General features: G+C 46.9%; 1 protein-coding gene across 1 annotated transcript in view; it reads left to right on the top strand.

Annotated features, from left to right (window-relative positions):
- CRAMP1 (cramped chromatin regulator homolog 1) overlaps positions 1 to 16,888 on the top strand; it is a 615,140-nt gene that overhangs the window by 299,409 nt on the left and 298,843 nt on the right. The window contains 1 exon segment of the mRNA XM_030211519.1: positions 14,880 to 15,051. Coding sequence (XP_030067379.1) covers positions 14,880 to 15,051 — 172 coding nt within the window.

The raw sequence follows: 16,888 nt of genomic DNA, 5'->3' as shown, positions 1-16,888 counted from the left end.
TGCCAGATAGACATATAGGTGGCAATATAGCAGATTCCGTGGAAAGTACAGTGAAGAGATGGCAGCTAGAAGGCAAAGTTTTTGCAATTGTTACTGATAATGCTGCATCAATGAAAAAAGCAGTAGGGAAACTTATTTGAAAAGGAATCTGTACCACTCACCGTTGCTGCTTCGGACACACACTGTAGTTATGTGTGGAAGATGGGCTGCAGTCTCCATTCAGCAATTTCTGATGTCATCAGTAAATTCTATGATATTGTCAGCACTTTCCATCACAGTACGGTATTTAACAGAAAGCTTGAAAACTGCTCAAGAAATGCCAGTGAAGAAACTGATTGGTGATGTGAAAACATGTTGGCACAGTACTTGCATTATGTTGTGAAGTGCAATTAAATTGAAGCAACCCATTAAACATATAAACATAGTAAATGACGGCAGATAAAGACCTGTATGGTCCATCCAGTCTGCCCAACAAGATAAACTCATTTTACATGGTATGTGATACTCCATTGTTTTGTCTTTGAGCAGCAGCAATAAAATCACAAAGGTGCACCTGCCGAATGTGACTATGATCTTGCCAAAAACTCAGTTTTGCAGTCTTTTGAGGCAGGGGCGAAGCCACGGATGGGCCTGGGCCCACCCACTTTGGGCTCAGGCCCACCCAGCAACGGTGCACCTCGTAGATGCCCAAACCGCAACTTCAGCTTTCCCTCCTCCCAGCCACCCGCTGGCGCGCCGCAGGTTTTGTTCCCTCCCTGCTCTGTCCCCTGTCATCCCTGTCCGGCAGCGGTGTTAGCTCCGCTGCTTCAGCAGAGACGGGGCCGTCTGCACACTGCTATGAGTGCTTCCTCTGCGCTGGCCCCGCTTCTTCAGAAAAAGTATTGGAGAAGGTAAGGCCGGCCGGAAGGAAGCAGTCGTATAGCGGCAGCGTGCTGACGGATGCGGCTCCGTTGCAGACATGCAGAGGTGGACCGCGGTGGCGCCCGGTGGGGATGGAAGGGGAGGGAGGGCCTGCGGCACACCGGCGGGTGGCTGGGAGGTGGGAGAGAACAAAAACTGCAGTAGGTGGCTGGCGGGGTGGGGGAGGGAGAGAGGGCAAAAAGGTGCAGCATGTCAGCGAGTGCCTGGGGGAGGGAGAGAAAAAACCTGCAGCATGCTGGCAGGTGGCTTGAGGGGTCAGGGAGAGACAGGAGCACTGTTGGGATCAGGGAGTGAGACAGGGTAGTGCTAGGTGGGGTGGAGGAATAATTGTTCAATGTGGGGGGAGGGATGGAGAGATGCAAGGGGAAAGAGAGGGAGAATTGTTGGATATGGGTGGGATGGGATGGGGAGAGGGAGGGAAAGGACCAGAGAGAAAAAAAGGTGTTGGACATGGAAGTAGAAGGAAAGGAGGAAGAGATGAGAGGGGAAATGTTGAACATGGCATTGAGGTGAAGGGAAGGAAGGATGGAGAGATGCTGTGTGGCGGGGGGGGGGGGAAAGAGTGAAATGTTAGACCAGGGGCTCAAGGCAGGGAGAGGGAGAAATGTTGGATATGAAGGTGGAGGGGAGGAGAAGCAAAGAGAGATGCACAAGCGGGGGAGGGGAGAAAGAGGGAAGATGGATCCAGGGAGAGAAGATGGACAATGGATGGTAGGGAAGAAAAAGGGAAAAATGCTGGAGGAGGGGAGAGAGATGGAACAGGAAGATGCTGGTGTTGGGAGGTAAAAGGGATAGGGAGATATCAGGCTAGAGGGCGAGGATGGGAGAAAGAGGGAACAGATGCAGGGCTGGAAGGGTGGAGGGAAGGAGACATGGGAATGGTGGAAAGCATGGGGGAGAGGCCCAGGGAGTGGAGATGGCAAGAAAATAAATGAGAGAACAGTGATTACAGGGGTAGAAATATGGTAATGGTGCGTAGATTGAAGATGGAAAGGAATGTTAGGCTGGGAAGGAGAGAGATGGGGAATTGGAGAGCTAGTGGGTGAAAGGAAATGGAAATGTGATATCTGAAAAGTAAAAAGAAGGAAAAGATTTAGAAAGAGGATGAAATTTGAGTGTACAGAGGCAGAAAAGAAAAAAGAAAGAAAGGAAAGAGCTAAAATGGAAAGATAATATTTCAGAGGCAGGTGTAGTGAGGAAATGAAATGACAGGAGAAAAAAGACAAATGGACAGCCGCTTGAAGAATTAGCAGAAGATAGGAAAACGGGAAAGAGAAATTGGAACCAACATGATGGAAAAATAAAATGTCCAGACAATAAAGGTAGAAAAATCATTTTATGTTGAATGTTTTAAATGGAATATGTTAGCTTCAGGAAATGTGCACAGTGGATGTCTTTTTATTGTGTTAAGTAGAAAAGGAAATGCGCTTCTGCTTGTTTTTTTTCTCCAGTGTTGCAATGCATGCTGAGGTTCCCAGTTCAATTTTGTCTACATATTTTTATTTCTAATTTGTGATCTCTTGTTCTATAATTTGTGAGGGTCTGTCAGTGTGACTCTAACGGCGGATGAAGAGATTGTAGAGGAGAGGGAATTGTGGGAGGGGCTTCTTTATTTTCTGCCCTGGTCACCAGCATGGTTAACAGCAGCCCTGACCCTTGCTGTGGCTAGTGGGGATCCCCAAGCCCTGCCAGCTGGGGATCTCTTCCGGGGCTGGCAGGTGCTGCTTTCCGCCGAGCTTGGCAGATGGGGGCAGCATCCTGGAGCCACTGACAACTAAGCATGTATGGGGTGCTGGCATAAGTGGCTCGAGGAGTTGCTACTGCCTGCTGGGCTTGGCGGGGAGGAGTTCTGGCCATCTCTGGTGGCGGTCCCCAGCTGACAGAGATTGGGGATCCTCATCAGCTAAAGTATTTATATTTTGAGTTGGGAAGTGCTGGGTGAGAGTGGGGAGAGAGAAAATTTTGTGCCCACTTTGTGCTGAGGCCCACCCAAAATTGGTTGTCTGGCTATGCCACTGTTTTGAGGAAGCCCCAACAATTGCATCTGGAGAACAGTATGTTACTGTGTCTGTTTGTTCATCCGCTGGTTGAGTACCTGATTAATTCAATCGATACAACATACAGGGAAGATTCAGGAGAGGAAGTTGATATCGATGATGAAGATACAGATTCAGCAAACCTGAAAGTTATCTCTCGCTTGAAAGAAGAGCTGAAGAAAAGTTTACTCCACAGATTTCAAGATATATTATTTGATAATTTATATAGATTAAGCATATTCCTGGATCTGAGATTCAAGTCAACCGTGAAGTACCAGATGTCATTTTAGCTGCAGCTCAAGAGATCATAAAAATGCAAACCACTGATGTACCATTGCCAGTCAGCAGCAGCACAGCCATGGAGGTCACTCAGACATTACCAGCTGTTCCAGAGTTTGGAACACAGGATGTGGATATGCCTCGACAGAAACTCAGTTTGTAGGAAACAGTGGAATATACAAATGCTTCAGCTAAGAAAGCCAGACTTCCATCACAATCAGACTGACAGTGATATTCGAATCAGATGCAGTGCAGAACTTGCTATAAATACAAAGTTCCTTTGGAAAGTGGCAGTGATGTTTTTTGTTTCTGGCAGCAAAGTCAAATGAAATTGCCACTACTGAACCGGCTTGCACATGTTATGATTGGGGTCAGAACCCCTCTCAAACTTACCTCTTTCCTGGGGGTCAGCTTCTTAGCTGGCTTCTGTTTCTTTTGTCTGTCCTTTCTGAGCTGGCTCTGTCTCTCTGTGCTGGCAGCTTCCAGCAGCATGGGGTTAATTGTTTTACTTTACTACAGCTGTGTGGGTGGACTGAGTTAGCTCTACCTCTCTTTGGGTGTACTGGCTTCAAGTGCTTCACGGTGTTGCATTGGTGTGGGTTGGGCCTCTCTGGGTCAGTGTGCTTTTGCCTAGGTCTAGGGAGTGTAACATCATCAGGGAGGGCCTTGATAAGGAAGTGGTGTTGTTTCCTTCAGAGCCTTTGCAACGGTGGTGTTTGCTTTAGGTAGGGTGGTGCAGTGTGCACTTCTGACTTTGTGTCTAGTTTCCCTGCTTGCTTTTGCTAAGGGCCAGGTTAGTGTTAGTGCAGTGTGCACTGGTGACTGTGTGTTTAGCTTTCCTGCTTTTCCCTTATGGTTCCCCTGCTTTTCCCTCTTGGTTTTGGAAGCATTGCTGTGTGTAGGGCTTTGGAAGCTCTGTTGCTGATAGAAGTACTTCAGGGTTTGGTGGTGTTAGGAACACTGCAGAGTTTGCTGTTAGAAGTACTTCTGGTGTTTGTGCTATTGGGAGCATTGCAGTCTTTGCTGTTGGTGTTTGGTGCTTTAGAAGCACTTTTGGCTTATGTGTTAGCTTCCCTGCTTTTTCCTTGTGCCTTCCCTGTCTTCCCTTTTAGTGCTAGGAGCTCTTTTGGTTGTTTGGTGCATAGGAGCACCTTAGTTAGTTTAGAGTTGTAGAGCACTGCTTGTAGCTTGGTGCTTAGTAGCACCTGTGTTAGCTTGTGTATTTAGTCCCTTTGTTGAGCAGGGCTTAGGAGCTCCTGTTTAGTATAGGGCTTAGGAAGTCCTTTTGTCAGTTTTCTGTTAGAAACACTCCTGCTGGGTTAGGGCTTGGGAGCACTTAGATAAGTTTAGGTTTAGGAGTACTTCTGTTTCCAGTCCTGGTCCCTGTGTCATCTGGTATCCAGTAAGTCCTGCCGGCCACTCAAACCCAAGGGCTCAATCCTTGGGGGGGGTGGGTAGTGGCCAAGCGCAGGTGAAGCTGTGCGGATCAGTCCAGTGTGCTCCAGTCCAGTGTGTTCCGGTCCGGTGTGTGTTCCAGTCTGGTGCGCTCCAGTCCAGTGTGTTCCGGTCCGGTGTATATTCCAGTCCTGTGTCCTCCAGTCTGGGGGATTGCAGTCCAGTGTTCCAGTCCTGTGTCCTCCAGTCCGGGGGATTCCAGTCCATGTGTTCCGGTTCGCTGGGCAGTGCCTGCAGTCCCTGCCGGTGTGCTTACCCAGTGTTGGTTGGTGGGTTTTGCCTGCTGCTGTTGCTCCTCGGCAGCAGCCCAAGGGCTCACGTTTGCTCCAGAGCCCGGCCCCGCGGGCTCTGAACCTGAGAACCTGACAGCACAGAAGTTTCTGTGTACGCCAGCCACCTCTGTGCCCTCAGAATTTTTTCTGCTGCTAGACAGATTATAGCTGCAAGATGTAGTTGTCTGAAGCCAGTCAAAGTGGACAAAATGATTTTTCTTAATAAAAACTGGAAGATGTAGGACTTGACCAAACTTCACTTTTCACATGATGTAACACTGCATGGCATTCTCACACTAAGGTTTGCCTTTATTGCTGCTGCCTGTTTTTTTATTTTTACCCTGTGTGTTATAATATTAGCATGTGGGCCTCACTATTTCAATTAAGTTAAATCGAATCAAATTGAATCGAAAAACCAATTTTTTTGAAAGAATCGAATCGTACCAAATCAAACTTTTTGACTTGATTTGGACAGCACTAGTGAGGAGGTTATTTTGCTTGGAGGTAAGCTATAGGCCTTCATTATTATTTTATTCTGGCTTAGATACAAATGCAATAAATAAATAAAATACTGTGGATTTAGCAGAGGGATGCAAACTGTAGCTCTGACAGTCCCCAGCAGCCCTCTCTGGCTCACATTCACACAACCAAACTTAAGGTTTTGTTTTCCCGAAACCAGGTGATGCGTTTCTGTCTGCAGTTTCTGTTTGCCTTTGCCCCCATCTATGTTGCCATTGTCATATGGCCCTTTTCAGAATTGTTAACATATAAAACTTTTTGATTTATTTATGACCTTGAAAATGAAGTCTCTTGGCAAAAGCAGGCAACAGCTAAAGTTGATGTATCTGTCATACTTATGTGGCTGTTTGAATCTAGTGGGAAATAGCTGTCAGTTCTGTAATACCATTTTAGAATGGTTTGTTAACCTTGTAGTTCTTTACAGAAAACAGACACAAACAAAACCATATGGAGAAAAGTCATAAGAACATAACAAACAGCATAAAGAAAGTGAAAGCAGAACACTAAAGTACATATACGAACCTTGACCAGCCCAATATGAAAAAAAATATTTGAACTCATGAATGAACTACTGAAAACCCAGAACATACTGGTGACAACTGAAACACCACCAACTGCAGATAAGCTTGCACAATACTTAAAAAAACAAAAGATTTACTCAGCAGACATCAAATCGACCCAGCAGAATGGGAACTGGCAGAAGAAGTTTTTCTTCAGATATGTGCCAAATGTGGGACTCCCGGTTTGGATCTAATGGCGTCAAATGCAAATGCCAAAGTCCCTCGCTTTTTCAGCAGAAGGAGAGATCCTCGCTCGTGGGGTTGGATGCTCTGGCTCAACCCTGGCTCTCGGGCCTCCTATGTGGGTTCCCTCCTTGGCCCTTGATAGGTTTGAGTCCTTCTGCGGATTCGGCTGTACCGAGGATTGGTGATTTTCATTGCTCCGGTTTGGCCAAGGCGTCCGGGGTACGCGGATCTCTGCCGGATGCTGGTGGAGGCTCCACTTTCTTTGCCTTCAGTGCCGAACCTGTTGGTTCAGGGTCCAGTGACTATGGAGGATCCCTACCGATTTGGTCTTACGGCCTGGCTCTTGAGAGGGCGCAATTGAGAGACAAGGGCTACTCTAACAAGGACATCTCCACTCTTTTACAGGCCTGCAAGCGGTCTACCTCCGCAGCCTATGCTCGGATCTGGCGCAAGTTTGAAGCTTGGTGTGTTTCAAAAGCGATCACACCCATGTGGCCTACAGTCTCGTCGGTCCTGAACTTTTTGCAGGATGGCTTACAAAAAGGCTTGGCTTACAATTCCCTTCGGGTTCAAGTGGCAGCATTGGCATGCTTCCGAGGGAAAGTCTCTGACTTGTCCCTTGCTGCTCATCCGGACATTTCCGATTTCTCAGAGTGGCGCTTCGGCTCTGTCCTCCAGTGCGGTCTCCATGTCCGGCCTGGAACCTTGGGCTGGTGTTTTAGGCTCTTCAGTGTTCGCCTTTTGAGCCGCTTAAGCGAGCTTCTGAGAAGGCTGTGACTCTCAAGACAGTCTTTTGGTGGCAAGGACATCGGCTAGATGCTTATCTGGGCTTCAGGTGTTTTCCTGTCGGGATCCTTTTCTACAGTTCTCTGAGTCCGGGGTAACGGTACGTACAGTGCCTTCCTTCTTGCCTAAGGTGGTTTCAGCGTTTCACCTGAACCAGCCCATGTTTTTCTACCTTCCTTTTCTTGGGAGGACTTTTCGGATTCCTTTGGGCAATTGCATCCATTGGATGTCCGCAGGGCTCTGTTGCAGTATCTACAGATGTCAAATGACTTCAGGACTTCTGATCACCTTTTGGTATTGTTGACAGGTCCTTGACGCGGGTGTTCAGCGTCTAAGGCCACTATAGCCCGTTGGCTCAGGGAAGTCATTTTTTCTGCGTATCTGATTTCAGGTCGGTCTTCGCCTGAAGTGTTTAAAGCGCATTCCACAAGAGCGGTTTTCTCCTCGTAGGCTGCAATGGGTGTCTTTTCTCTTCAAGAGATCTGTCATATGGCTACTTGGGCTTCTCAACTCTCGTTTGTACGGCTGTACAGTCTGGATGTCGCTGCAAAGCAGGACGCGCATTTTGGAGCGCAAGCGCATGCTCGCAGAGTTGCCTGTTCCCACCCTACTTAGGGAGTGCTTTTGTACATCCCATCAGTTAATGGAGTCATCTGCTGTTGATGACAAGGAAGGGAAAATTAGGTTCTAACCTTTGGTAATTTTCTTTCCTTTAGTCACAGCAGATGAATCCATGATCCCTCCCTGTCTGACTTTGTTTTTGTTGTTCAGATCCTTCATGCAGATATTGTATTGCATCAGGAGGAGTTGAAGATCAGTTGTCAGCGTTTCTACATGCTGTTCTATTGCAGGAGGTTGAAAACGTCCCTCCTTTGTTTGGTTATTGCTCCGGTTCTGGGGAGTTTGTTCACTGTGAGGAAAGTTTACGTTATTTTACCTTTCTTTCTCACTCTGTTTTGGAAGTTTCACATACTGAAGGCAGCAGGGGCTAGCTGTCCAAGGTCACTGTGGGTTTTCAGTGTTCTCTAGCTCCACCTGCTGGTAGGTGGATTTAACCCATCAGTTAATGGATTCATCTGCTGTGACTAAAGGAAAGAAAATTACTGAGGTAACCTAATTTTCCCTTTTATCTAATCAAAAACAATGAAATTAAACTAAATGAATGAAAGAAAACTCAAAATAAACTCAGGACTGGTGACCTGACATATACTGAGCAGAAAAATGTTAAGAATTTTAGCAGATAGTGTATTATTTAGCTCAAAATGTGGGAGCCCAATGTGAACACAGCTTGGTCCCATCCATCTTCTTTAATTTTTATTGTTTAACTTGGTTTGAAAGTTGGGTAGATATTTTTGTGAATGACCATGTAAAATCTGTGAGTAACGCTCCTAAAATATATGAGCAATTGCTCATGTGCTGTGCTTAGAGGGAACATTGGAGGGGGACATACATGGGGGGTGGGGGGGAGAGAGTGAAAAGAGGGAAATACATAGAAGGGGATGGAGAGAAGAGGAGAGGAGGATATACTGCTCATGGATGGGAGGGAAAAGAAAGTGTGATATTCTCATGAAATGTACATGTGTATGCATTTCATAAGCATGTCGTGTTCTTTTTCTGTTTAGCACAGAAGAAAATGCTTTTCTGTTACTTTACCAGTATTTTCGCTACTTACAGAATCTGGCTTTCTGGGGGGGGGGGGGTCAAGGTGACACTGCAGCGTGGGGCTGGGGTGTGGCGGGGGCTGGCTGAATTTTATTTTGTCTCCTCTTTTGTCACGGTAGATATGGTAACCCTAGGTGAAGGAGAGAACTCTCTGCAAACATAAGCTTTCAGTAAAGGTTCATAGTGTTTCACCTGTAGGTAGTGCACCTTGAGCCAGATGCACTAAGCTTTAACGAGCCAAAAATGAGCCTTTAAGGAAGAATTTTCAAACCATTGTATGCACTAAAGCCCATTTTCCGACGATGGTAGCAGCTAACGAAAACGGAATGCAGATGAGCAATTAGTGTAGAAACCCTATTGAAATGACATGCACTAACCTTTTCCGATTTGTTTAACCCAGGAAAACCGAATGAAACGCCGAGAAATCTAACGAGAGGTCTGTACCTCTCGTTAGGCCTGTCAGGCTAAAAACTAAAATGTAAAAAAAAATGCAGCAATACAAAAAAAAAAAGGATCGTGAGGGGGCTCGTCAAGAGTGTCCTGTATGGACGGCCTTGCCCCCCCTCACCCCGCTCGAGGTCACCGCTGCTCCCCGCTTCCCCCTGCATTATAAATTAAAAAGCAAAACAAAAATCAGCCCTGGCCGGCCCCCCTCCCTTCCTCTCTACTCTTTCGCCCCATAGCTCCGCCTCCCGACATCCTCCGCCCTGTGCCCCGCCCCCTCCACCCCCTTCTGGGGTTGTCGCCGCCATTCCCCCCCCTCCACCGGGCCCCCCTCCCTCTTACCGGCCCGTGCAGCGCTGTGTGAAGGGGCTGCACGGGCAAGAAGAACAGCTGATGGCTCTGTCTGTGCCCAGTCTTCCTTCGCGTCTCTCTCCTCTTGGGCCCGCCCCTGTCTGACGTAAGTAACCAACGTAGGTTACTTACGTCAGACAAGGGCGGGGCCAAGAGGAAAGGACGTTGCTCCTGGGCCCGCCCTTGTCTAACGTAAGTAACCTACATTGGTTACTTACGTCAGACGGGGGCGGGCCCAAGAGGAGAGAGACGCGAAGGAAGACTGGGCACAGACAGAGCCATCAGCTGTTCTTCTTGCCCGTGCAGCGCCTTCACACAACACTGCACGGGCCAGTAAGAGGGGGGGGGGGGGAATGGCGGCGATGACCCCAGGAGGGGGTGGAGGGGGTGGGGCACAGGGTGGAGGATGTCGGGAGGAGGAGCTATGGGGCGAAAGAGTAGAGAGGAAGGGGAGGGGGGTCGGCCGGGGCTGCTGATTTTTGTTTTGCTTTTTAATTTATAATGCAGAGGGAAGCGGGGAGCAGCGGCGACCTCGGGCAGGGTGGGGGGGCAAGGCCGTCCATACAGGACGCTCTTGACGAGCGCCTTTGCCCCCTCCCGATCCTTTTTTGATTTCTGTTTTTATTTTGGGAGCCATGTGTTTTTTTTGTTTTGACTGTTTGTGGCATGCGCAGGGCAGCCAGCATAACACTTGGCTGCTCTGCGCATGCTTAAGGGGCCAATTACCGACGGGGATTACGAACGTATGATACATTGTACTTTTCAATACCGCACCGAACATTTCTGAGTTGTGTTTTTTGTGCATTCTTCATTGTTTCAAATTCGTTAAGCACTTTTACGATTTAGATTTCTTAATGTTTGGTTGATGCATCTTCCCCCTGCTCTTCCTTTCTGTCCTCTAATCAAGAGGTCAGTGAATCGGAGAATGCATGTTCTGATTAAGATAAAATCCTCGAGAGGAAGACACTAGCAAAGTGAGATCCATGTTATTGTATTAAACTGTGGGTTATATCCCCTTGCTAGTAGATGAAACTAGAAAAAAATAGCTCTGAGCTGACTTCACTCCCCTTATAAGGGGGGAGGGGGGCTTTTGCTGCCTGCAGCTACTCAGTATTTCTCTGGCACCAGCTGATGGTGCAGACATGTGGTCTGGTGCAGCAGTTACAAGTAGGGTGCTTTGGGAAGGCTGTAGGCCCAGATTTCCAGTGGAGCATAGACCAAGTCCAGGGGCTGATCTGGGCAACAGCTGGGGCTGATTCCCCCGCCCCCACCCCTCTTTATTTAGGGAACACACTAGAGGGCTAGGATTGGTGGAGGGGGGGGGGTCTACAGAGCCCAGAGCTAAACCTGATGGTGCCAGTTTCCTCCCTCTGCCCCCAATGTTTATCCCCCCCTCAAACAAATCTTGTGGAAGTTTGTGGTTGCATTGCCCACTAATATCCTGTCCTACTCCTTGGAGGGGGCCAGTGGTAAGTTCACTGAGTGCTGGCCAATTAGGTTTTGGAGGAAGAAAAGAGGGGAGGGGGGAGCCTTCCAAGCAGACTTGTCCAATATTGCCTCCTGGTCTTTTATGGTGTTTTGTCAGATTGCAACTTAGGGGTCTGAAGTGATCATACTCCCCCCTTGCTTTTCTTCCACTTGTTTCTAGTATGTCTGGGGCAAAAGGGAGGTGATACACTGCAGGTAACATAGTATGTCAGCCAGGTCATTTGGTCTAGCATAGGAGCAGGCAGGAAAGCAGGAACAAACTAGGTGCAATGTGCTCTTCCTCATCTTCCAAGTATAAATGGGAAAAAGGGAAGTGGCATGCTGCAGGTAAATCATGGCAGTTCAGTGAGTTGGTCAGTGCATTTGGCCTGGCTTGGGAGAGAGCAGGCAAGCAAGTAAGTAGGCATCTATAAGGCAGGTGCAATCGTTGGAGGTTTAACCCCAGACAAAACTGAAACAAGAGGTTCTGCAGATTAGGCCGTGAACCGTATGGTTCATGTGGAATAAGACCTGGTCCGTGCTTCTGTATTGGTGATATTGACAGCCTTTTTATTCCCACTTTGTGCCAAAAATACATAAGTGAGACTTGTAGCTGTTCATTTTATTATAGAAAGTGAAATTTTTATAATAAAGTTATGGTACATAAGTGAAGCATGCCAGGCCCCAGGCCCTTTATCTTCCTCTCTTCCTCTGATAGAGATATGAGGAATTTTGCAAAGACTTCATACCTGCCTTCAGGAATGGTGGAATCTGTACAGCTCCAGTTCTGTACTGAGTTAACAGTTCTGAAGGCAAATTCGCAGGCATGTCGGAGCTCCTCTCTCCTCCCCTTCACTCCTAGCTAGAGGAGCAGTGGTGGGAACGGCCTGCAGAACCGGTTCTCTGCTCCTTTACACAAGTGAAGCTTCCCAGAGTGCCTTTAAGGCCAGTTTAGGCTTATGATGTGTGAACACTTGCTACAGCCTGAGAATAATTAAGAAAAATAAAACAAATTGCATAGTGGTTTTGCTTTGGTATCACCTTCCTATCCCTGTTATGCGTCCTTACATGGAAGAATCCAATGTTTGCAATGCTAGAGTATTCTACTGACTGGGGCAAGAGGAAGAAGAGAGCCAGTTCAGCTGGCAGAAGGAGATTGCTTCCTTGAAACGGGATAATGCTTCAGTAAGGAGCTTTAGATTAATCTTTAGGGGGATCATATATTTCTGCACTAAAAAAAACAACAACACAGATTTTACTAGGCTCTCTCCTCCACTGTAGATACAAATTAGCACAAATATGAGCCAGGCTGCTGGATAGCTGAATCACAAAATAAAGGCAATGCAAAAATTAGGAGGAAGATGATGCCTGAGCAATGGTACATACATTTTGCCTTATATGGGTTACGACTTTTCTTTCATTGGTCTAAAAAACCGCTATGGTTTTCTGACATTTGATTTAAGTTTTCATACACAAAAAAAAGTCACCATATCCAGTTCTAACATTTATGTGTGAACTGAAACACTTAACTTTCACATCCATTGGGGGTCACCGTTTCACTTTATGGCTTCCTCAGGGGCCTGGCAGTAATGATCTTGCTCACCAACAGCTCTCCACTTCAGGAGTCTGCATTCAGTCTCTCTCATTATGCATATGGTCAACTTCAGGAGGCTGCATTCAATCTCTCTCATTGTGCATATGGTGACATTGTTTTAATTTTCATATACATTTAAAAATCTACTATAATAAAACTCACCCTCAACGTTCTGAAGACAACGTTCTGAAGTCACTCAGTCACTCACTGAAGGGTTTATGGATTCATGGTGGTGAAGCCACAACACTGACCATGTCTCTCTGCCCCGCCCTCGCATGACGGACCAATCAGAAAAAACACCCTCAACATTCTGAAACACAAAGGACCATCACAACACCGTTCCCAGGCAACACTAGGCAACGTAAGACGGACCAATCAGAGGAAACTACGTGACAATAAGGGAGGAGCATTCCCCAGCAGAATGGCTCATTATCTGTGCAGCACGGAGAGCACAGAAACACCGCTGAAACAAGAGAAGAATATTCCTGCTGTGGGTATGTGCAAAAATAGACCGGGGGGGAGAAATTTTTAAATGCCTAATGCCAGTACTGAAGAGTGCCACCAGAGGGCCTATAGCACAGACTATATTTGGGATCGCTTGACATGGAGTCAGAGGAGCCGGAAAACAACGTGCCCGTCACCATCTGGGACGTGGGCGAACAGGACAAACTGCGGCCCAGCTGGAAGGATTACCCGCGATCCAGCCAGAAGCAAACAGCGACCAAGGAAGGGGGAGGAGTACTCCTTCCCTGCCTAGGAATCGCTGGAGACTGGCTGCCAAACTAACGAAACAACCGCACACCGACGCACCACCTCCATCATTCGAAAGGCATCCACTCTTTCTTCAACAGAAATGCAAACTAATAATACAAAACAAAGAATACATGGTTTCTCAGGTGGCTGCAGGTAACTCCCCACCCCCTTCCTCTTCCCCTTTTGCCGAAGCGGCCAAGGACGTGCCCAACCATCCCCAGCCTCAGGCAAGCTGTCTCCAATCTCAGGGATTCCCCGAGCACCCAGAAAAAGACGGCGCTGATTCCTGCAGCGCATAAATGTTCCAGCATTCCCCTGCAGCCGGCCTGAAATGGACCAAACATACCGGATCACCCCCCGACGGCCCGAGACCGTGCTCTTCTCCCTTCCGCCAACTTATAACAACCATCCCCGTCCTCAGGCAAGCCGTTACCCACCTCCAGGATGCCCAGAACCCCAGCCCAATGGAAAAAGATGGCGCTGCTTCCAACAGCACATTTCTCTTCCAGCATTCCCCTACAGCAGTCCTGAAATGGCAAAAAAAACCAACAGACAAAGAATGTGCTCCTCTACCTTCCGCCCATCTAAAACAACACTGCTGCCTCAGCACAACACAAAAAAAAAAAAACACTCAACAAAGGCTGACCCCCCTACAACCACATTTACATTTCACCAACAGAAAGACCCCCTCCACAAACCTCCTTGACAGACAAAACCACACACACACAATACAACAGAAACACACCCTCAAAGCCACACGCTAATCCAACCCACTTTGCCAGCACAGCACAGCACAGCACATCCCCCAACCCCCAAGCAAAAAACAAAACAAAAAAAGACACACATCAACAACCTGCACACACACCGCACCCTCACACACTCACACACACACACACACACACACACACAAAATAACTCTGTGACACATACACACACACACACACAACCACATGCTAGCGCCCGTTTCATTGGTTTCGGAAACGGGCCTTTTTTACTAGTGTTAAATAAAATATCATATACCTGGTACTGCTGGCTGAATATCTACAGCTAAGCTTGTATCTGAGGTAGTGGAGAGTTAAGTGACTTATCTGAGATCAGAAGGAGCTGCAGTGAGATTTGAGTCTGGCTTCCCTGGTTCTCAGCCTACTGCTCTAACCATTAGTCTATGCCCCCACTGAAGAAAGCTGGTAAGAGAAATTCATCTTAATGTCACTTTTGGGAAACAAAAAACACTGAAATAAGACATCCTATAAAATATAAAAGCAGTCATTCAATAGTATAGCATATCTCATGGCACTGTCCTGTAGTGTAAATAGGGGAATCCTAACACTTCCTCTAGCAGGCTCTGCAGTGTTAGTATGGAAAGAATATTGTACTTCCCAGTGTCATAATGAACATTTCTTCATCAGTGCCCTGCTTTGCTGACATTGAAGGGATTTTACTGCCCTCCAGCACTGTCTGCAGAGTCAATATGCAAGTATAACTTTCTGGGGTGTTTTAAAATCTCTGACATTCTGTAGTTTTTACTTTTTCCTGTACTGTGTTGTAATTATTTGACATCACTAATTCATATATTTTTGGTCAATGTTTCCAGGCTCCTGAAACGCATACTATAGCCACTTCTCCTTTAAAGTCTATTCAGGATGATCAAGATCTGACCCCACCAGGGAAAGTGATTACACTAGCATCCAGGAGTCCAGGTTGTGCCAGGAATCAGACAGCTATACGCAGCAGCAAGGCCTTTTCTCCAACTTCAAACATTTCAGGTGAGCTAATCTAAAGGAGCCTTTCTAAATGGAAATGGGGATGGGATTTGATATACTGTCCTGTGGTTACAATCAAACTGATTTACATATATAAACATGTACCTATTTTGTACCTGGAGCAATGGAGGGTTTAAGTGTCTTACCCAGAGCCACAAGTAGCTGCAATGAGAATCGAAACTTGTTCCCCTAGTTCTCAAGCTGATGCATTAACCATTAGCACAGATGCTGGTCTGATTTGGTAAAAGGTTGGAGAAGCCAAGGACTATAGAACCTGTTAAGGTTAGGATGGTTTTCTGTTCTCTCACCCCCTATAGTCTATCTGCCCATTCTCCCTCTTTACTGTATCACAGTCAAACAAAATTAGTTTATTTTCTGTTTTGTATACTAGTCAAAGTATAACCAGTGGTAGGATTAAAACTTCTAGATTTCATTGATCTTTCTCTAGTATGTATACTGTGCTGTAGGCAAGTCACTTAAGAAACTTTACAGATCAAATCAAAACAGATCTTATATACTGCCAAACACCCCTTTCCAGGGTTCAGTGTGGTTTACAACATATATAATAAAACAACAATTCATTGAATAATTAACAACATCACACATTCTTCAGAAACAAAAAAGTTTTTAACTTTTTTCTAAAACTAAGATGATTGTTATCCAACCAATAACAAGGGGTAGTGAATTCCTTAAGGAAATTCCTAAAACAGAAAATATAGAATTAATATCTTCTGAAACCGAACTCTTATAAAAAGGTGGCTATAAAACCAATTGTTTTCGCAATCGATCAGATCCGTCAATAAGTAATGATACAATATTGATCAGCAATTCAGATATTGAACCTTAGAAATTTTGAAAAAAAAACAAGCAAGCAGCTTTAAACTTAATTCTTTCAGCTATAGGAAGCCAGTGCAAATTTGATGAGGCATGACAAAACACTACTAAATTTGGATCCTATGGCGTTGTACCAGGAATGAAATTGGACAGACAAGATGGACATTTATATTCTTTACTTGCCTTCATGTAGGAATTGTCATGAAATGCCTAGCCACCCGCCTGGGGCTACCCCGCGGCCACTTAGAGGGTCTATCCCCAGCACAACTCAGGTCTGCCTGCACCTGCCGCTTATGCTCTACACTAGCATCCTCCTCCCTCTGACTGGATCACAACCATCTCTGGGCGAGTCTACCGCTCTCCAGTTATCCCCAGTGATTTCTAGGTTACTGGGGACCAGTGGTGTTCCTAGGGGGGCTAACACCCGGGGTGGATCGCCGATGCGCCCTGCCCCCCTGGTGCAGCCCCCCCCCCCCCCTCGGGTGCAGCGCGATCCGTGATCCCCCCGCCCCCCCCGGGTGCACGCCGCTGAGGGGGTGCCGCGCGTTGCTGTCCTTCGTTCGTTCCATGCTCCCTTTGCCCTGGAACAAGTAACCTGTTCCGGGGCAGAGGGAGCATGGAACGAACGAAGGACAGGCGTGCGCGGCACCCCCCCCAGCGGCGTGCACCCAGGGCGGACTGCACCCACCGCCCCCCCCCCCCCCCTAGGAACGCCACTGCTGGGGACACACCACCCCCAGTGGTTCCACAGTTCCCAGAAAGCACTCAGACCCAACACACAAACCGCCAGAATTCTTTCAGTCCAGACAAATGGGTGAACAATTATGTTAATTCTCTTAAAAAATATTGAACAGTGGAACAAAATAGTGCAATTGGCAAACAATAACAGGTAACTGAAATATGGATTAATTATAACACTAACTAAACACTTGCATACTTCCTAGAAAGTACCTGTGGAGATCAGGGCTTAGATCTGTTCAGAGCTTCAGCAAAGAGATCTCTGTCT

The sequence above is a fragment of the Microcaecilia unicolor genome, chromosome 8, assembly GCF_901765095.1.
Source record: "Microcaecilia unicolor chromosome 8, aMicUni1.1, whole genome shotgun sequence".
In the NCBI taxonomy this organism is placed as follows: Eukaryota; Metazoa; Chordata; class Amphibia; order Gymnophiona; family Siphonopidae; genus Microcaecilia; species Microcaecilia unicolor.
The sequence above is the reverse complement of the archived record's forward strand: the minus strand, read 5'-3'. Positions and strand labels throughout refer to the sequence as shown.